At 41.6% G+C, this 21326-nt stretch overlaps 2 protein-coding genes across 4 annotated transcripts; both read left to right on the top strand.

Annotated features, from left to right (window-relative positions):
* The first annotated feature begins 1192 nt into the window (after positions 1 to 1192).
* Positions 1193 to 13397, top strand: c14h21orf91 (chromosome 14 C21orf91 homolog). 2 transcript variants are annotated; one of them, XM_020709079.1, is made up of 6 exons: positions 1193 to 1362; positions 3321 to 3454; positions 7740 to 7843; positions 7919 to 8243; positions 10001 to 10063; positions 11782 to 13397. In XM_020709079.1, the coding sequence occupies exons 1-6, from the start codon at positions 1208 to 1210 to the stop codon at positions 11976 to 11978; spliced, it is 978 nt and encodes a 325-aa protein (XP_020564738.1). In that variant the 5' UTR covers positions 1193 to 1207; the 3' UTR covers positions 11979 to 13397. The 2 variants fall into 2 exon arrangements, with proteins under 2 accessions (XP_020564738.1, XP_004076769.2); XM_004076721.3 differs by having other exon boundaries at positions 7740 to 8243.
* A 2930-nt stretch (positions 13398 to 16327) lies between these two features.
* On the top strand, positions 16328 to 21326 carry btg3 (B-cell translocation gene 3). Of its 2 annotated transcripts, none has more exons than XM_004076637.5 (5): positions 16328 to 16461; positions 17917 to 18123; positions 18225 to 18362; positions 19798 to 19984; positions 20056 to 21326. In XM_004076637.5, exons 2-5 carry the CDS (start codon positions 17951 to 17953, stop codon positions 20251 to 20253), a joined length of 696 nt encoding a protein of 231 aa, XP_004076685.1. In that variant the 5' UTR covers positions 16328 to 16461; positions 17917 to 17950; the 3' UTR covers positions 20254 to 21326. The 2 variants fall into 2 exon arrangements, with proteins under 2 accessions (XP_004076685.1, XP_078786578.1); XM_078930452.1 differs by lacking the exon at positions 16328 to 16461 and adding an exon at positions 16824 to 17043.

Genomic DNA, 21326 nt, shown 5'->3' with positions numbered 1-21326 from the left:
ATTCAATGAGAAACGCTAAAAAATAAATAAATAAGAGGGATTTGTGTTACCTTATAAAATTTTACAAAGAAAATAAATGTGCAAATTAAGATCTATTATCTTTTTCAGAAAATTCAAATAAGACGTGGGCTTTAGGTAATTAACTTTCACAGTTTATTTTTTATTCCAACAAAACTAGGGGCACTTTAAAAAAACGACATGTATGTATAAAACATTTTTGTGAATATTATTATTATTACCAAATCTGCTTTTTTTTTTGTTTGTAGACCAAATCTAATCATTTGGAAATGTAAAGAGGCGTAATAAATGCAATAACAAGTTAACTGAAAATCAAACCAGAAAGATTTGGATCTTTCACATAAATAAAAAATATAATTGCTTCAAAGCGGTGTACGTGTTTATGTCAATATTGACTTTATTATGAAGGTAGTCATTAGATGGATACATAGCATAGAAGATTTTGAAGTGATTTTCTTTTGCTTTTTGTGGACGGCTCGCACACCTAAAACAGTTACTCTCACACTGACCGTGACCGTCAACGTGATGACGTAACGCACGTCCTGACATATAAACAAGCGCCCTCCAGTGGTGAAAAAAAGCATTACATCCCAGATAGCAGTTAAAAACAAATCCCCTTTTTCAAATTGAGACTGCAAAACAAAAGCTCATAGGTACATCATATATCTTCAGTTAGAGTAGTGCACAGACTAGCTACAATTAGATTATGATGAGTGAAAAAAGTGTGTTAAATTAAAAAACAAGTTGAACTGATGCAGACAGCCGTTTAACCGGATCTTTCGCGGGAATCCCCAGAGCTACATGACCAAAAACAAACAAAACAAATGATACATATCACAGAAAGCTGCTTAAAAATTACGATTGAATTTCTTTGATGTCACCCTCGTCGTGAATCTAAGACGTCAGGTGAACCTCTAAAAGAACAGATTTATAATTTATAAATATAAATATAGTTTTCTAGAAGCAAGCTAATGTTTGGGTGACGACTAAATTTGTCCAAAGCTTAGGGGTGGGAAACGGCCATTGTTGTCACACTCCCGGTCCTATAGTGTAGATTTTGTTCTTTGGTGATATCAATCTGTGTTTATAACGCCTAAAACTTAATCTATAATTATTTTGTGCTGGTTCAATAAACGATGTGTATAGTATTCAACCATCCAGTTAATGCGTCCACCCCTCCTGCACACTAATGGTTCGTTCCGCGTGGACTCCACAGAGATCCTGTAGCTTCTCTGGGTTTAACCGTGACGCTCGGCTCCGTTTATTGCTGGGGAGCCCACAGTGGGCAAGTAAAACCGAAGTGTCAACGCAGAACAAACGGAACGGTAGCCTGTCAGGACAGAGGTAAAAGTGTTTTTAGAATGAACTTTGAAACGTCTCGGGTAATCCCGGTTTTCCTCGTGCTATTCCTGTTTATCAGCGCAGAGTAACGGTCACGAATCGGTCCATGATTCTCGGAGGATGCTATGGAGCTGCTAGCTTAACTTCTCGTTAGCAGGCGTTTGTGGAGCAGCGGAGTACACGGTGGTCTCTGGTCATTTCTACCAGTGTCTGTCAACAGTCCTCGCGGACATCATGTCCACAGAGATAGCGCTGAAAATAAACAACACAAAATTCGCGCACTGACTAGTGACTGAGAGAGACGAGAGAGGCTCTGACTAGAGTGTTTCCATCACAGTGGAAACGGGAACTGAGCCTCAGTTTTGCCCAAGTATCACTTATTGATAAATTTCCACCAAATGCAGACCACTTTGATGCCGTCTTTGTTGGATTTAGGATACCGCAGGTCCTTCTCTGTTTCAAAGTGTGGTTTCTGATTTCTGACCTTGGGGGCTTCCGTAGAACAATCTGCGGCTACAAAGTGAGGAACTGTCCTCGATGTGTCTGTGGGCAATCCCCAAGAAAGACTGAGAAAAGTAGAAAGAATAACTGTTTTTGCATTTCTCCCATCCTTCCACATTCATACTATGTATTTAGTGAGAAGTCTCCGACATGCTCTGATTAGGTTTTATTTGCTTTCTTCATAAAGTTGTATTTAGTGTGTCTTATACCCTGAATGTTCTTTTATTTATGAGATCTGTAATGGAGGTAAATGTAAAGTGAGCATTGCATTGATTGTGTTATGCTGTTTATCACAATGGGATTGCTTGATTAAAGCCAAATGAGTTCTTTTTTTCTTTTTACACTTTTTAAAGCAACAGATTTAGCAAACGTTTTTTGTCTTTTATCAAGTGAGTAGGCTGAGAAAGAAGCTATGACGATCGATTCGACCAACATCCATGTCACAGATGTGAAACTGCAGAATAAAATGCGCATTTGTTTTCCCCTCGCCTTCCATTTTCATGCTCGGAATAAAGAAGTTAAACGCCATGCAAAATCAAGTCATTTTTACACATTAAAGTGATTTGATACTTAAAACAAAGATAAAATTTGAAGGTCAGCGCCTGCATCATTTTTGCATAGTTTAAAAATGTTTTGTTTGTTTTTCAGAAATCTTGAATGTAGTTTTATTCTTCCCTTTAGATACACAGTCATAGAGTGTAACAGTTATTTCCTTACCAGTAAGTAAGACAACTTGACCTCTGAGGCTCCGCCTTTCGCTCCTTGTGGGTGCTACCCATTTCATTTCAATCATCTTTATATCATCTTAATCCTCAGATTATTGGTTCCAGCCTTCCCTTCATTCAGGACCTGTACCTGTCCAGGGTCAGGAAGCAGGCCAAAGACTCCTCTCACCCTAGACACTATCTTTTCACTACCTGCTCCCGTCAGGGCGGCAGTTTCGAACAATGCGCCAAAACCACCAAGTGTGTTATTTCCCCCGACCCGTCACTGTGATGAACGCCTGAGCGGTCACAGAGCACGGAACAGAAACACGAACCTAGAGATGCATCAGGAGGAGCATCAAGCTACTGTGAAAATCATGAAACTCCAAAAAGATAAAGAAGAGTGAAACAACTCACTTAACTCTTAAAGAAGACTTAAAATTAGAAACAAAGATGCTTGTAAAGGTCCTTACTGTTGTGGGACATTCCATTACAGTACATAACTGTATATTATCATCATTATTATAGTACTGGAACTTCATTTACTGTTGAACACGGCTTCTCCTCTGTGAGAACAACTGTTGCTATTTGTTTGGATTAACGTCTCCGTTGATGTCTCCACATTCTATGTGTCGTCTCAAAGCACATTAGACCTTCTTACGTTTCTAAGCAGTCTGTTATTCAATATTAGTTCATAATAAGGTATATTTTTTAGGTTTTGAGTATTTCACCTCCATGCTCTTTTGTTGTCAACAGGACAAACATGGATGAAGAGGAGACATTTGTCAGTATTGATCTGAATGATGACAACATCTGCAGTGTCTGCAAAGAGGAAACAGAAACTGGGACTCTGTCCTTCTGCCACATCTGCTTTGAACTCAGCATTGAAGGTGAGGCGGTGCATCGTGGGAGATCTTTGCAATCATAAACACAAACAAAGAAGAAGTAGTTTAGGTCTTGATTTTCCGTGCTCCTCCTGAACACGCCACGCATCGTATGAGTCCAGGTTCATCTGCTTCCATTCCAGCCGTTTGAATGTTCAAATGGAGCCGCATTGAGTCTGTGGACTGTGTTCTGTTCTGATCATCAGTGTCTTTCGTAGCCTAGCATCTCAAAGAACACCTTCAGCTTAGAGCTTTTCTGATAGCTTCTCCTCAGGAAGGGTGTGTAGTCTATGTATGCGCTGCAGAAAGTCTGTAGGCTCTGCGGCTCTGATCGACTGTTCCATGTTCCCCTCCAGCCCAACAGCTGCTGCTAGAGGTTCTTTTCCTGTTCATCTCCCATCAGCAGCCTATTTTTTGGAGAATAGGGACTCTGAAAAGGCTGGAGATGCTCCCCAGAATACGTTGATGCAATTCATTTCTCAAGACCTCCTGGAATGAAGCAGTCAAACAGAAACTGTGGGAAACTATTCAATTGACATCCTCTAAATGTGACCAGTAATAATAACTGGAAAAAGCAGGACAGAAAACCCTCTAGCTTTCCTTAGACTTTAGCTCAGTGTAGTGTTTTTAATGGTAACATTGTGTGTTTTCGTTGATTTGTAACCACAAAGTTCAGCGAGCTTTGTTTGGAGGTTTAAGAGCAACACACATGTTCAGACTTGTTGACGAAAATGTCAGCTGTCGCCCAGACGCCTGATAACTGAAATCACGTTACACGCACAAACACATCCCACTGACAAAGCCTCTCCAGTACCACAGGGAGCCAATCCGGCCAGTCTCCAGGTGCTTTTGGTCTTCTTCCTGTATTTCACTCAGAGGAGAGGCTGAGATGTTTTCTCCATATTCTGAATATCTTCAACTCCCAGCTCCCCTTTGGTTCAAACAAAGTCTGTGTTCGTTTCAACGTCAGGTTTCATTTCCTGCAGCTGTACAGTAGTCGGGTGCTTGATGGAAATGTGGTAGTTCTGTGCCTCTTGAGTTCATGTGAGCTTTGGTTTCCGTATCTGCATCTGGCGTTCTCTTTAAACTCCCGGAGCCATTGCCGTTAGCCCTTCACGGTCGGAGTTTGCAGTTCTCCATGGCTCTCTCCAATAGTTTTGATTTGAATTTGAAATGGTTTATTTCCAGCAAACAAAGCAAGAATAATGCACACAAAACAATACAACCAGCCGTTATACATTCATAGAAAGACGTGTCAAACTTAGGATAATTGGACAATAAATCAAAGATAGTTTGAAAGGGATTGGAAGGAAGCAAACTTATACAGGTTTTGCCCAATTGTTACACGGTTACAGTTTGGACGTTATAGAAAGTGTAAAAATCTGTATGTTTATGCGCTGATGTGAGTAAAAGTCCAAAGTCAGAGATGCTGTGTGGTGCTGGCAAACGTGTACTGATTAAACAGAAGTCCAGCAGAGCAGCCAAAGTTTCAAAACATGACACACCAGGCTTGTCCTTTTTTAACAGTAAAAGAGACTAGATAATCGGTCATCAGATTTAAAATTGCTGCAGCTTCTGAGCAGGGTTTGATTCCCGACACTAAACTCTTTGGGAGTTCTGCGTTTTTAATGTGTGCAGCCATAAAAGGCAGCAGGGCTAAGCTGCTTAGCTGGAGTCAGCTCTCTGCTCATGCAAAGCTCCACTTCCACCTCAGAAACATACAGATACATTTTTTTTATAGGTGAGTTAGTTGTATTAATGGGGGCTGATCAAATAAAAGCATGGCCTTTGTCTCATAGAAAGCTCAGCGCTGTGTTAGTGAACATGCAGTGACCATTCCTCACACAGGATTTCAGCCATGCAGAAGGATTATTTATGCTGTTCTAATCCACCCAAAAACTGAGTCTGCAGAAGCACTAGAGGTCCAAACCATTCACTGTAGATGAGAACTGGACTGAGTGACCCCTCCCCCTTCACAATGGAAACAGGAAGTACCTGCTGGCTCCAGAAAGCCAAAATCCCATAGACTTTAATAGAGAAATAAACAGCTGTCATTCTATTGGTCAGACTAACTATTCTTGCTCCGATGCCTTTTATTAACGTGTTCTTAATAATCCTAATTTTTTTTCATGATATTTTTTCTGTAGTGCAAGTTATTCACGTCATAAACCGGCCAATCAGATGCCTTGGTCAAAGTAGGTGGTCTTAGGTCCAGTGTTCAAAACGTTTGACCGATTCTCCTGAGCCTGCTTTCAAATGGTAGGGGTGTGGCCTCCCAACAAGCTCACTCCTGATTGGTGAGAGTGGTTGTAATAGAAGTGTTGACTCAGATTGACTCAGACCAATCGCTGCTTATTGGAATGGAACAAAATCAAATGAATGGACTTTATGGGTCATTTACATCAAATTTACAGCATCTTGTGTGCTCTTTAGTGTCTGCTGGATTTTGTAAACAGCAGTTTGCTGGTACCTTGTGTGGTCCAGTGACTGTAATGGTTGTGTAGTCTGTTTGCTGACAAAGCACAAATGCTGACGGGGCAAATCTGCTGACATAAACTTAAAGGTCCACATCAACACCTGGTCTGATGATGTTGCTTCTGCCTGCTGAGAAATGGAGGCCATGAAGAGACTCCAAGCACTCAATTAGCATTTACTTTTGGAGCATGAGTCAGTTTAAAACCTTTACAATGTTAAATATTTGCACATTTTTGTTGGAGCTTCTCTGTAGTATGTGAACTGTATCAGATTAATATGCTTATCTTCAAATCATGTAATGTATTTCTATACAAATATTTCTAAATGTGTCAATTCAAAATTGAATTGAAAGAACCGTGAATCAAACTGATTCTGGAGAGTAGGTGGAGCATCAGAATGGAGCAGAGAGACTTTGGCGTATTTTCAGTTTAACAAATACGCTCCTTTTTAAACGGCATTTTTCATCTGCTCTTAAATTACAACGATTAGAATAACAAAATAGTCAGAAAGTTAATTTGAAGCTTAATTTTCTTTATATATATATATATATATATATATATATATATATATATATATATATATATATATATATATATATATATATATATCCTCTGTTAAGAAAAAAGGATTCAGGAACATGTTAGAAACAACAAAAAACACAATTTTCTATCAAAGTGTTTCTTTAATATAAGGAAACTTAAGAGTACAATGACACTTTATATAGACAATGTCTACAGGTAGGCCTGTGTTCCTTTTATAAAGACTGAGAGATCTGCCATGGTTAACTCTCAGAGGATTTCAACCATCAAACACTTCAAATTATTAGGCTCTGCACTTTTAACTTTTTATGAGGTAAAAGTAAAACAGAATCATGTGTTTTAGATCTGCTATTGACAGACAGGGACAGCTGAGATGACTCCTTATCACACTAGATCATCAGTTCAAAGCCCCCTTTAAGGGTAGATGTCATGGCTACAGCAGAGGAACAGCAGAGGAACAGCAGTGGAACAGCAGAGGAACAGCAGTGGAACAGCAGAGGAACAGCAGTGGAACAGCAGAGGAACAGCAGAGGAACAGCAGAGGAACAGCAGAGGAACAGCAGTGGAACAGCAGAGGAACAGCAGAGGAACAGCAGTGGAACAGCAGTGGAACAGCAGAGGAACAGCACTGTCACACTTTCTGGATCACCTTGACGATGCACAGAGAATGAGGCTTTAATTCTTAAACCAAAAGCAAACAATACAACTGAGTAGAATCCTATTTAAAAGAAAAAACTAGCATCTTAATGTTTTAGTTGACCAGCGGTCCTGGACTGTTAAATCTGGGCTTTTCTTTGGAAAATAGAGATGTTTGTGTTTTAATGAAATGGCTTTGTGTGACGTCCATCCCCTGTTGAAATTGAACACCACCATATTTGATCACAGAATATGTTTTGACTTCTCTAGAGACCTCTTGATATGAACTTTTGCATCCTCACATTTTAAAAACTAGTTTGTTGAAATGACTTGAAAGGACAGATTTGCTCACAGTACGTTTCTGCCTCCTGAAGCTGTGAACTCTGTGCATAATGGGCTTAATATTTGAAATGTGGCTGCTTAAGCCATCATCCTGGCTGTGTCGGTGCTTTGGTGGCTAAGCCCCCGCGCACTAAGCCGCTTTCAGGGAGGTCACTTCCTCCTGGTTAGACCGTCTTCACACCACTTCAGTTTGTTGTGACTGACTAAGCAGGCTAGTCTGATTGTCTTTTTCATCAAGTTCTTCTAGTTTTTCAGCTCTTACTGTTGGACTCATTCAGGCTTGTTGTCTGTTAACGCAGGTGTCTCCACCACTGTACTGTTGCACTCCAAGTCCCTCCGAGGCCACAGAGACTGCTTTGAGAAATGCCATCTCATCGCCAACCAGAAGCTGTCCCATTCCAAGGTCTCCCAAAGTGCCTATGAAGGTCTGAAGCTCGCCTTGAGCCAGAAACTCAACCGCATCATCCGCTTTGCCCAGAACAAAGACGCCGTTTCCTCCAGCGGCTGCACCAAGCGCGGAGCCAGGTTTCTCTGTTACAGCCCGCACGGCGACTGCAAGCTGCTGCCGCAGTCTGAGGCTCAGGTCCCGCGCTACACGCCCCGCTGGGACTGGGCCAAGGCCACAGGCCTGCCCGAATGCACAGAGGGGATGCTGGGAGAGCAGCCTGCAGAGGAGCTGGAGCTCCTGCAGGAGTCCCAGCCTGATGCTTGGAGCAGCGCTGGCAGGACAGATCTGCGCCGTCAGATCCAGTCTTCAGGAGGACAGCTGCAGCATCGGCAGCAACACCACAGCAGAGAGAAATGTGAGCAGAAAGTCATTTTGGAAGAAGAGATTTCTCTTTTTTTTCTGCCTTTTTCTTTGTCTTCTCAGATTTCCTCCCTTTCAGTGGTTCAGGGTGAATCCCAGTTGGAAGTGGAGGGCCTGCAGAGCCTATTAGAGGCCACATCTTTCTCTCTCTCCTTCACTAATCTCATTCAATGCTCCAAAGACACCAGCGGTAATCTGGCAGTAGATGTTTCAAAGTGAAAAAATGAGGAGCAGACTCAGGAGTCATGCCCACGCGGGTCTCCTCCCTCAGAACCCTCCTTTACTTCTAGATCATGGTTTGATCTAACATAGAAGCGTTTCCCGGTGGTCTTTCATGCCATCGCAATCCAAAAAGCTGTGATGTTTTCTAGGACATCGTTTCTGCAGAGCTGAAATAGTTCATCAGAAATTAGCCTCTGTGTTGTGGGCGGGGCTATTTGTGTGGAGTACGGCTGGATCTGAATTCTTCCCATACGTTAGACCTCCAAACTTCAGTTGTCTCTCATCGTGAAACCAGTAAAGAAATGCATTTGTCCTTCATGCACCTGTGTGACGCAGATCACCCTACTGGTGGAGGGATAACTAGTCTTGAGCTACCACTCCTCCATGAAAAAGCATGTTGGACACCACTACAGCTTCAAATGCCCCAACAATTGGAGGGGTAGGGTGAAGCCGTACAGGGGTAGGGGAAGAATTCGGATTCAGCCTAAGGCTGCCCTGACTTCCCATCATCCTTTTGTTTTGCAGTCTCTTCCTCTAGCTTACAGCCCCTCACACCCCCCAACCTAGTGTTAGTGGTGGAACAAAAACTGTGAGCAATATTGGAGATATCCAGCCGTACAGTTTAGATCCAGATTCCAGCTCAGACGAGGAAAACAAAGTCGTACACGGATCTATTTGTCTGCAGGTGGATGCATCAGAATGGAGCAGAGCAGGGAGACTGTGCCCCCCCCTTTCAGTTTTTATGGAACAAATTCAATATTCTTTTTGTCCGTTCCCGTGTCCCGATTTGATTTAATGCTTAATTTTCATTATATTTGTTCTTCATCATCAGAAAAATGCCCCCCCCCCCCCACACCATTTCCCTCAGAGTGGGTCTTTAAGGAGTGCAGAACAGGGATTCTCCATGAGTCCACAGAAATCCAGTCTACCTTCTTTATGTTTCTATGTTCTGCCTTGTACGATGTGATATCTGGAAACAGTTTTCCTCTGTTCTGCATTTCTGCCTTCAGCGTCTCTGCAGGGCTCTTTCACCTTGAGACGGTCCTTGTCCTTGTTTAGTCTGCAATAATTCAGCTGAAGACGTCAGCCTCTGCAAGGCTGAAGCAGAGTTTCTGAAGGTCCCACCAGAACTCCTCCTTTGAAAAAGAAAGAGGCCACACTTTAGCGTGTGTGACGTTTGTTCTCTGCGTTTGACCCATGTCCTGCTATGGCAGCTGTGCTGGGTTAACCCCCTGAATGCTGAGAGTAAAGCAAGAAGGATTTAAACTCACAACCTTCCAATCTCAGGGCAGACAGGTTGAGCTGTTAGGGAAATGTGAGAAATGTTGGCCTCGTGATCGGAGAGTAAAAAGCAGTGCAGTCCTGCAGGAATCTGAGAGGTCTTCATCATGAAGACGCCTGGCATACTTTCCCGTGAACTGGAAACCAAAATGTTACATTTCTACCAAAGAGAAAAAGCTTTAAACGTAAGAGGATGAAATCAAAACTTGCTGTTGAATATGGAATGAAATTGTGGCTTTGTTCTTGCAGTGATCCAGATGAGCACGGATGAGCTCCATCTTCTGAGCAGCCAGCTGCTGAAGCAGATTCAAAGTAAGTTCCCCTCCATTCATCGCCTGTGTCAATCTAAACCCAAAGCTTTGTGTGGCGTTGGTGTGGTGCTCTGTGCCGCACGCGTTCATCATCAGTCTGAAGCTGTCCGCCTCCTGAACACGCTCTCTCATGTCAGAGGAGGCACAGCCGCTGACTTCTGCCCACAAGTAAGACCAACAGTTACAGAAAAGAAGTGGCTTCTTAAAAAATATTGCAGTTGGAGTGTATATTTTTATTCAAAGCAAAAATCATAAGCAGCATTTTTTTCGTAGAGCACTTCTTTTCTGCAGGTTTAGGCTATTCATTTTCATTTAAAACATGTACTTACAGGATTGGACATGAGAAAGGTGGATTACAGCTGCACTCTCCTCCTTTGTCTAAAATGCAGCTGGACACGTGCACGCGCAGCGTGCGCACGTGCCCGTGCAGTTTCACGCCTGCGTGCCTTTTGCTCACCGTCGGGGCCCCTGAGTTATTCTAGAAATAAATGTGCTAAATTAAATCTCCGTCTGCATGAATGTAAACTGTCTAAAAACACTGTTATGCATTTTTTAAAATTTGTATCTCATTCTGTCAGAAATCTTTGATGAGGATGTGAATGTTTGCTGTGCTGATTCAGAAATGACATCATCAGAATCAGAATTACTCTATTGATCCGACGCGTGGGAAATGTGTTCGTTACCATAGCAACTGACATCAGAGGGGAATAACGACTAAGAGTAATCCAGAAAACAAGAACAAAAAGTCATCATCTTCATGTTTTTTTCTCCTCTACTGTTAACCCTTGTGCTATCTTGTAGGGTCAAAGCGACCCCACCCTTACATTGACGTGTTTTCCCTACCATGACAAAGGTGGAGATCACAAATCATTGAAGAAAAAAGGTTCAGCGCGCTGTCTTGTGGGGTCCAGATGACCCCACTCCCAACGTTAACGTGCCTCCGAGGCACGTTAACGTTGGGAGTGGGGTCATCTGGACCCCACAAGATAGCACAAGGGTTAAATCAGTGTCTTCGGGACCCCGTCCACTAGAGATCCAGGGTCTTCCAGACTCACAGAAATGAGTTGGACTTGAATCTAAAAAGCCAAACTTTGTTCCTGCTCCGTTTTTTCATTGGGAGCCCCTCCCTCCCTCCCTCCCTCTCTCCCTCAGTCGGGTCAGGGGCAACAGCACCGTCCAGCATTTAGCCTCTCTGGGTCCAGTTCAAAATGTCACATCGTTCTAAGCGGGTTTTTCCTGCTCAAATCATCGCTGGCCCTGAAGTTTTGAAAGGATGTAGTGACCTTTAAACATCACCTTCGTGAAAAGGATTTTTAAAAAACCACAAACCCCAAAATGCTGCTCTCTTCTCTTTCTGCTGCATTTATTTTTAAATAGTTATTCCTTCTGCTCTGAGCACCAGTTATTGACCCTGTATTAACAGATAATGTGGCAGAAATCCTTTTTTCAAGGAACAGATTATAGTTGATGTGAGGTCATGTTGAGGCCTGAATGTTTGGATGTTTTCAGCATAAAACATGCGTCGGCTTTTTGTTTGAAATGCTTCTCTTGTCTTAATGTTTGACATCAGTGCTTCTTCACTGTATGAAGGATCTATGAGGAGTCTGCGCCTCGTTGTCTTAATGCTCCCTCGGAAATCCACATGGCAGAGTCTTTCAGGCGTCCTTTCGTTTGGGGACGAAATGAATGAAAGTGCTGACTCGGCCCTTTTCCTTCCAGATGTTTTCGAGCAGCTGACGGCGGCGGTGCAGGAGAAGGACGCCTTGGCATCGGAGCTGCGTGTGCGTCACATCGCCATTGAGCAGCTGTTCAAGAACTGTGCCAAAGTGCCCTGGCTGCAGATAAGCAGAGCGGGCTTTAAGGCTGGCGGCAGCAGCAGCAGCAGCAGCAGCAGCAGCAGCTGTCCTGTGGAGTGACGGCAGAGGAAACTCACTGCTGGAACCTAAGGGTGCAGATCAGTCAGGAGACTTTTGCCGCTCTGTGATGGACCGCATGGGCTTCACACACAGTCTGTGTTTCTAGCTGCAGTGGTGACACAAGGATTTCTGGGGGTTTGCTCAGGCCTGATCCCCATACATCCCATAATCATGTAGAGGGTGTGAACATCCACTTAATGGACATTTTTCTTTCAGAAGACTTTTCAGTCTTTTTCTCCTACCACCCTCAGAGCACAACAGAAGGCGGATTATATAGGCGTCTCTTATAGCTGTAAGTTTGGACTTTGTATCCATTTCATTGAACTTGAGGTGTGATTTTACCCATCATCCCACCATCAATCTTGAGCTGTCCTTCACATTTTCAGACAGGACTTTTGCAGATGATGGTTCGCTGTTTTACTTTTAAAGACAAAGTTTCATTTTAAACTATACACTAGCATGCCGCCTTCATGCTGCTCTGATTGGACTTGGTTAACGAATGAAACGTCTTCGTCTCTGGCTCTGTTGTGTTTTAGCAGGAGAATATTTGAAACCAAAATATGAATGAAATGTAGAAAGTGTGCGTTGAAAGAAAGGAGCAGATCGGACTTTGAAGCAATAGTGGAGCCATCGTCTACGGCTTCACGCTCCCCTTTTATGGTAAAAATGAGGAAGAGGAGAACCTTTCTGTCAAACCAAAGTGTGTATTTATTGTGTCTTCTCCCCTCATCACAGTCAGGCATGAACCGGTGCGTTGTGTGTTTGCTGAAATGCTTTGTTGGATGAAGCTGTAGTCTGTCCTCCTTCTCCTCCTCTTCCTCGTCTTTCATGGTCCTGGTTTGCAGCTGCCCGCTCTCCCGTTTCCATGTGGGAGTGTGGGCCTGATGTCAAAGCAATACAGGAAGACGGTCTGCCACTGTGCCTATGGGAGGAAGATGTTAGAATCCTATGCAAGATCTAAATCCGCCTTAATGAAGAGTTGCTGGGACTGAGGTGTTAGAAGTTGCGTAAGCAGGGACATGTTGAAGTGGTGTCGTGTTTAGAAATGCTTGGCATTGTTTGGATAACTAGTTCTCTTTGTAAGAGAGTAGATGCATTTAGCCCATTTTAGGGGTTTCAGAGAGGTTTGACTCCATTCCAACTTTTCATTATTCTATTTATATGTTTTCAGTGAGTTTGAGGGTTTCCAAAAACTGACTTTGTGGGTTCCGGAGAACCTTTGTTCATGTCTGGGATGTCTGCTTTGGCTTTTTTTTTTGTGTGAGCTTTAACTGAAGATGCAAGCATCAATGTTACATTTGACCCTTCAGTGCTTTGTTTAGGTTGTTTTGCTGTTTCTGTATTGATTTTACTGACTGTGAACTCTGTGAGAATGTCACATTTTCTCATTTCTTAATAAAAAAATGATCATTTTTACAATCCGTCTGTGATGTTCTGGAGCTTCAAGTGACCAAACCACATTTGCTGATGATGAGCAAATGGAAAAAAAACCTTTCTTTTAGATTTGACTATTTGAAAATATAGTTTTGCATAAAAAAAAATGCCTACAACATCCAAATCAAATCAATCTTTATTTTTTTAAATTTACATTTCATGCTTTACAGTTGGAAAACAAACCAAACTAGAAGTTGCTGCATTTCCAGAAGAAAATGCAGAGTTGAATGAAACTTAATGGGTAATAATTATCAAAAATATATAAAATAAAGAAAGAAATGATCAAAGTTGACCTTTAGAGTGAAAACAGCACAATATAAAAAAATGTTTGTGAAAAATGCCAGCACCGGGTATCGAACCAGCGAGCTTCAGCACCAAGGATTCCCCGTGTGTTTCAATGGAAACAACAATCCTGGAATATCTTGAAAAGTTCAAAGTTTTGAAGGAACAAAAGTCATAGCTGGAAAAAGCTGAAAGAGACGAACATTTTAACAGTTGAATGGTTAAAATAGCTGAAAGATTTTAGGAGTTAAGCGCCAAAAAATGGGGGAAAATACTGAAATAGAGAAAGAGAAACAGGAAAACAATGGGTTAAATGCTTTAATGCATTCAACCAATTCAAAATTGAAATTTAAAACAACCCAGCCCTTAGACCTCCCCCCTTCCCTCCACTGACACATACACCCCATGACCCCACACACGAGGAATACTTCATGATTTCTTTAAAAAAAAGAACCCTAAGGCTTGCTTCTGCTGTGTAAAAACAGGATATTCGTACCTGGAGCCCGCTCAGCCACAGGAACATTGCCCCAACTGCCCCCTGAGGGGGCTAGCACCAAGGCAGCCAGCAACCCTGCACAAAGGACCCCCATTAGGTAACACTGGGGCTAAATCACTGCAAGAAAATTCAAATTAGATACATAGAATGTATTCAAATAAAGGATATTGAAAGGAAATACATCAAAAATAAAAAAACAAATAAGATTATCTAAAAACCGTGTTAAAAGGGTGGTCTCTGGCAGGCCGGTCCAGAGGTGAGGACCACAGGGGTTTGGGTCCTCACCTCTGGACTAGCTAAAGGCCTACTGCTGGGGGGGCTCATGGTCAGCGAGGGCTCATACTTTAAAAGCAAATCAGTGAGATGAGAAGCCCATCAAAACATTTATAAACCATTAAAAGAAAAGAAGATTACAACAAAAAGTTTGTAAGATGTTAGGACCTTAGTGGCCTCCCTGCGTGTCCAATACTCCCTTCGCTGCCCCCCCCCTCATGTCTCTGTTTGTAGACCTGAACAGACAAAGAACAAATGAGTTTAGTTTTTCAGAATAGAATACAAGGAAGTAGACTGAAAGAGCATGAGAAGGAGGCTGCACCACATGTTGAAAGAGGCCAGTCTTTTCCTGTGTGGACACCATTACTGTTGGCTAAGAGCTCTTCGTGTGGTTGGGGTTGGAGCTCCAGTGGACGCCTGAGTTATACAAGGAAAAAACAGGAAGACCACATCCTGTGGAGCACCGAACCAACAGGTGGTTTTGGTCAACAGCAATCCAGGTCAGAAGACGTGGATTCACTGCCATGAAGGCTGAGGATCCACTCCAATGAAAATTGTGTTTTTGGTGTTTTTTTTAAACATGTGGTTCCGCTGATTGATCTCAAATCTCAAAATTGCTTTTCTGAGTATTTCTTTGTTCAAATTGTTGTGAATCGAGAGCAGAAGAAAAAATGTCATTAAAAAAAAACTTGTAAGCGTGACAAGCCACCAGCTCCCTGCTCCGCTCCATTCTGATGCATCCATTTGTACATGAATAGATCCATACGTTTTCATTTCCTCCACCATGCTGGCATCTGGCTCAGAACTAGACGGACAGATGGCTCCAATATTAGCAAAGAGCTCTCGGTAACAGAGAGGTGAGGGGGCCTAGGGTTGGTCTGTGCAGATGATCCCGCCCACAACTCAGAGGTGAATTTCTAACAAACTCCTGCCACTCTGCAGAAACTATGTCCTAGAAAACACACAGGTTTTTAGATTTTGCCTAAAAACAACACAATCTTAAATAAAATACCACTGGGAACCCTTTAACACTAAATTGAAAGATGATCAGAGTTGGACTTCATCTTGGAGTAGATAGAGCTGGAAGATGTGAGACGTCAGAACTGATAAAGGCCCCTAAATAAATAATAGAGAGGGCAGCTTCAATCCCCATGTGCTTGGAAGGTAATCTGGAGAAGTTCCAAAAATTCTGAACCTGTGGATCCATGAGCAGACGAACTAAGTGCTTCAATGTTCCCATTACTTGGGTGATGAAGCAGCTGGACTGAAGTTCTGTCTGTTCCTGGGAACAGAACCATGCAGGATGTTTTCCTATGTGAATGACCCCTCCACAAACTGAGTGCGTAAAAAGCATTCAGCAGCAAAGGCTTTCAAAAGGCTACAGTGGTTGGAAACTTGATATTTGTGTTTACTGCAGGTGTATTTCAGGTTCAATATCTGTGCAATTTGAAGGAAAGCATGTGAATCTGACTGCTGTTGATATAAAAAGGATGTCGTGCGCCATCTTGTGGATTAAAGTTGCACTGCACACTTGGATTGAACACACTTTGAAGCTCTATTTTTCATTTCAGTTCAATTTTCTTTAATTCAAACACAAATGAAAATAAACACAATAGTTTATAACATACATGTAAAACAAGACAGTGTGCTCGAAGTTTTAGCCAGTCTAGATTCAACAGGCTAAAATGTGATATGTTACAACGAGTGTTTTCATAAAAAAACTGATCTTTTTTTTTTCTTTTTTTGCATCAAAAATAATATTAAACCAATTTAATATTGTTGATTTTTGGACATTAAGCAGGAAATGCATGCCTTACAACGCGAGTCATAACACTTACTACTATGAGGCAGTCCAGGCATTGACCAATGACAGAGCGGCTAGGCTGACTCCTGTCCAATGAAAATCTTTGTGGGCGGGGCAAAGAAAATGTTTTTCTCTTGCGAATTTCTGCTCATTTGGTTCAGGCTCACGCTGCTGTGTAATCATATGACGAAGTGGTAAGTTGTATGGGGATTCATTTCTTCCACTCGCTCTATTGTACTTTTACTAAAAACTTTATTAAAAATAAAAAAGTCATTTTATTGCTTAGGCCCAGTGTGCTGATTTACAATTTACAAAAACACAGCGGGGATTCATCATTCGGGTAATGTTAGCAACATGAGGCTGTTAGCTACAACATAACAACTATTCGCTGAATAAAAACATTTTTTTTATTTAGAAACATGTTTTTTTGTGTGTCATATGAGTACAAAAGCTTTCCTTTAATTAATTCCGGTTATATTTTTTGCGCCTTTTTTGGGGGGGCCCTCGTTGTTTTATAGCCCCCATCCTTTAAGCTAGCTGGCTAAACACAGTAGCCGTTGTTGTTGTGGAGTTTGGATGCGCGTGGATGAGCGGAACTTGTGCGTCATCGCCTCAAAACCCGCTTTTCTGGGAAGCGGTTTTTTTTTTTCGTGCCAGACGATCGTAAACATTAAATATTGTCTAAATTACTTTTTCTTTTCTGTAAAGAATTTCTGCATTGGTGAACGGCGTGTTTGCTACGTGCTCTGCAGCACGTCAACAACAACAGAATTCAGGTTTCACACCAACAACATTTTCTTTGGGTTTTCACGTGTTTTGAACGGTTTTGTTTTAAAATTTTAAGGCGTTTGTCTAGACACGGTGCTGTTTTTAATATTAAAATCTAATATTTAACAGTGGAGGTTAATAGAAACCTGATTTTAATCCAATACAGCTCAGGTTTTATGAGCAGCCGCGTTAACGCCTATTTATAGAAAGAAACGGCATAGATAGTAGTGGATTTTATTCTGGTCCCACAGTTGGTGTTGCCAAAAAATATTGTAAGAATTTTATTTTATTTTTATTTATTTGACTTGGTTGCTTTCCGTTTATGAGGAAAGGACTTTTACTTTTGTAAACGCTGCCTTATTTCATTCTTCAGATTTATTTCTCATATAATTTATTGACACGTTCTTCATCAAAGTCCCACTTCAACCATCCCAGTGGTGATTATAATGGTTTTAGAAAAAAGGAGATAAAACAAAAACCCTAACCCCCTGTGTGGTTTTCTAAGACATAGTTTCTGCAGAGCTGCAGTTTATCAGAAATTTGCCTTTGAGTTGTAGGCTGGACTGCTGGCGTGGAGTAAACCCACCCCCCCTTCCCATCATCTCTTTGTTTACACAATCTTTGTTGCTAGCTTACAGCCTCCTCACAACTCCAACCTAACATGAGCGGTACAACAACAAAAAAAAAGATTTTAATAGAGTTTAATATGAATTCTCTTTAAAAATGTCCTCCATCATGAGAAAAATACTACAAGAACACCTTAAACAGTTTTCACTTGAGTGGCTCTTTAAATGGTGAATGTTTGGTTGGTGCTGTGGGCTGAAACCAGGTTGAAAGTGTATGAATGTCATCCGTCTGACCAAAGGTGTGTTACCTTCCAGGACTTAAAGGAGCGTGATGAAACACATTTGAAATATGAGGCGGGAGATCGCAGCTGTGGTGTTTTTTCTAAAGAGGCTTGTGAAAAGGGAGGGGAAGTTGGAATCCCAGCAGATTGAGCGGTTTGCTGAGAGGCTGGCTGTTGCCCTGCAGGAGAAGTTTAAGGGGCACTGGTACCCAGAAAACCCCACAAAGGGACAGGCATACAGGTGAGCAGCGCCCTTTCATCTGTCCGTTCTAAAACATTTAGCGGCTTTGGGTGAAGATGGGCGATGGGGGATTGATTTATGATGAACGTTTTGGTTGTCAGGTGCATTCGGGTTAACAGGTTTCACAAGGAGGAACCAGAACTTCTCCGGGCCTGCAGAGAGAGTGGCTTTCCCTTCAGTGACCTGAGGCTCCCGTGTGAACTCACTCTGTGGGTGGACCCTGGAGAGGTTTGCTGCAGGTGAGGGTTTCTGGCTTTTATTTTCTGGTAGAGTTCTTGCCTTGTGTTGACATTTGGAACAGAGTTTAGAGAAACAAGGCTCACATTTTGGCCAAATGAATGTTTTCTTTCTATTTTCTGTTTCGTTTTAAAAATGACTTCAAAATGTTTGACCTTTTAAAAGTCGTTTCACAGTAAGACACTTAATTGTTTCTGATCTGGTAGAACGTAACAAATGTGTTTATAAAAAAAAAATCATTTTTATGGATTCTATGAAATGTATTTCATCTGGCAATACTTGAATCCATTTAAAAAGCTGCAAAAACGATATTTAATTATTTATTTATTAGCAAATATTTCGTTTAGCATCTGACTTTTGTTTTCCGCTAAAACCCTCGACCGTTAGTTGGCGTCAGCAGACCAGACCAAGCAGCTCTTCACCTACACCTGAAGATCTCTTGACAATCATCTCATTCAATTTCACTTTCAATTTTATTTATATAGCCCAAAATTTACAACAAATGTCCTCTCAATGGGTTTCATGCTGGGTGTTTGTAATAAACATAAATAGTATAGAACATAAAGTCACAGAATTCAATAGGTAATGGCTAAAAGACTAAACTAAACTGGGCTCATGGTAGATGTTCACTCATTGGGCTACAGCCCTCAGTGACACACATTTACAACTTAGTTTTAACTAGAGATGGGTACCAAGTGGCACCGGTACCGCAGAATTCACAACAACCGGTACCATAGAAAAACTCGGATTGGTACTTTGTTTCAGACGTGTATTCAATGTGCGATTAGCCAATCATTTGACCTTTCCAGTGAAAGTGGGCGGGCTCACATAGGAAGGAGTGAGGCTTTGAAGATGTGTGCACTGTGTGAAGCTTCAGTCAAAGCCAGCAAAAGTTTGGATGTACTTCACAACAACAGACTCCAATACTCCAACCTGACGGCTAACAGTGGTCTGACAAAGGGCTGTCGCCCTGGCGACGAGCGCTGAAATGTGTGGGTTTTTTTCAGTCCAATACAGGAAATGAAGCGTTCTAAGCCCTTTCTTCTACAACCCTATTGGCTAAAGCGCATGAACCTTTTTTATACTGACAAATATTTAGCAGTGGAAAAGTTGAGTTTTGAAAAAAATATTTACCAAAAGAAAAGCACCATGACTTTGCTTGGGTAAAAGCAACTGGTATGTGAGGTGCAATTGCAGTGTTTAATGCTCTCATAATTAAATAAAATGTTTGACCATTTTAATCACACAAAGGTGTATTCTGACCATGTTTTTCAAATTCATACTTTTTTTTTTAATAAACTGCATCTCTGCTGCAGCTTGGAATATATCCAGATAAATATCAGGTTGTGACGTGTGCATCGTGATGCGTATTGTACTGCCAGACAACACCCAGCCCCAATTTAGCTGTTTCCCTTCACGCTCTCTTTCACCTGCTAGGTATGGAGAGCAGAATGCCTGCTTCTCAGTTGCAACCTTTTCCAGTGACAACGAGGACGACAGAGACGTGGCAAAAAAGGTGACCAGTGCTCTGGAGAGGGTCACGTCAGACTACCACTCAGGTTCTTCCTCTGATGAGGAGAGCACACGGAGCTCCCCGCTCTCCAGCAGCCACAGGCCTCATCAGGTACCATGATGCACTTTGATTTTTTGGTTTTGGGTTCGTCTGTTGATCCTGATCCTGTTTTTGTTTTCCAGACGATGAACCTGGCTGCTCCTGCGTGGCACCATAAGAAGATAGCTGTGGGCAAATGCCTAACACTCCCTCAGCATCACTACGGCTACCGGCCGGCTAGGAGGCCCCCCCACGGCGCGAGACGCGGCCTTTGGGTCCCCCCCGTCTATGGAAACGGCCCTGCATACTGGGACGCCGATCACAGATTGACACACTGTTAAATACAAATCCTGGTGCTTATTATTCACACTGGAGACGACTTTTAAAGGATGACCAACTTTTTTATATTCCTAATATTTTTTTATTAACTTAAATATTTTTAAAGGTCTTTTTGCACTTTAGAAATTTTTGTTGTAGTTTGAATCGACGGTCAAATTAGGCTGAAATTGGATGACTAAACTGTACTGTACTTCATAGCATAGCTGCACAAATATTTTATTTATTCTCTGAAAAATCATTAGGCAGATAGTATTCAAGTCAAGTTTTTTTTAAACCTTTGAAAAAAAATGTTTGTTTGCTCTATAAATATTCCCTCAAATATTGCAGTTGACCTGCAGTGGTTGAAAACTAAAATAACGGGTGATTTATAACGGGTAGTTCTTCACTTTGCGGTTTTGTGGTTGAAGTCACATTCCACCAGGTTGTTGTAAGTTACGGTTTGATGCATGATAGTGGCGTTTTGTTTTTTTTCCACATAAAAACAGCTGATCTGATGTGGACGGAACACAGAGGTTGTGTTTTTTGCAGCTGGTCATGATCGATTTTGAAATGTTTATTGGCAATTTTGCCAAATTTATAAATGTTCTTTTAATGTTTGGTTGTTTAAAAAAAAGGTTGGGTTAGAATTAGAATTTTTTTTTGTGTGTGTGTACTATCTGCCAGTGTTTTATTTCATAATCTGTAGGTGGAAAGTGTTTTTAGGAGGACTGACTTTCATTTTGATATATCTTTGTCATAGTTGTGTACCAGACTCACTTTTGTGTCAAAATGTATTCGAAATATATTTACCCTCTTCTCTTATTCCTTCAAAGAACATGATTTGGTGTCAGTGCATCACGTTCATCCACCAGCCTCACATCTGGTTTGTATTGTTCTATAGCTGGAAAAATATTGCTGACATCAAGTCATGGCTCTGATCTCTGCTGATTTTTAGAACATAATTATTATCCTGTGGCGATCCTCAAACATTTAGCAGCGAAAGATGAATGTTGATTATTTATCTGATAAAAATTACATCATTTTTTTAGGAAATAAAAGAAATAAAGTTGTAACTGTTCACATCAATGACTAAAAA

The sequence above is a fragment of the Oryzias latipes genome, chromosome 14 (assembly GCF_053564925.1).
Source record: "Oryzias latipes strain Hd-rR chromosome 14, Olatipes_Hd-rR_3.1".
NCBI classification, from domain to species: domain Eukaryota; kingdom Metazoa; phylum Chordata; class Actinopteri; order Beloniformes; family Adrianichthyidae; genus Oryzias; species Oryzias latipes.
Note: the sequence above shows the minus strand (reverse complement) of the source record. Positions and strands in the feature narration are given on the sequence as shown.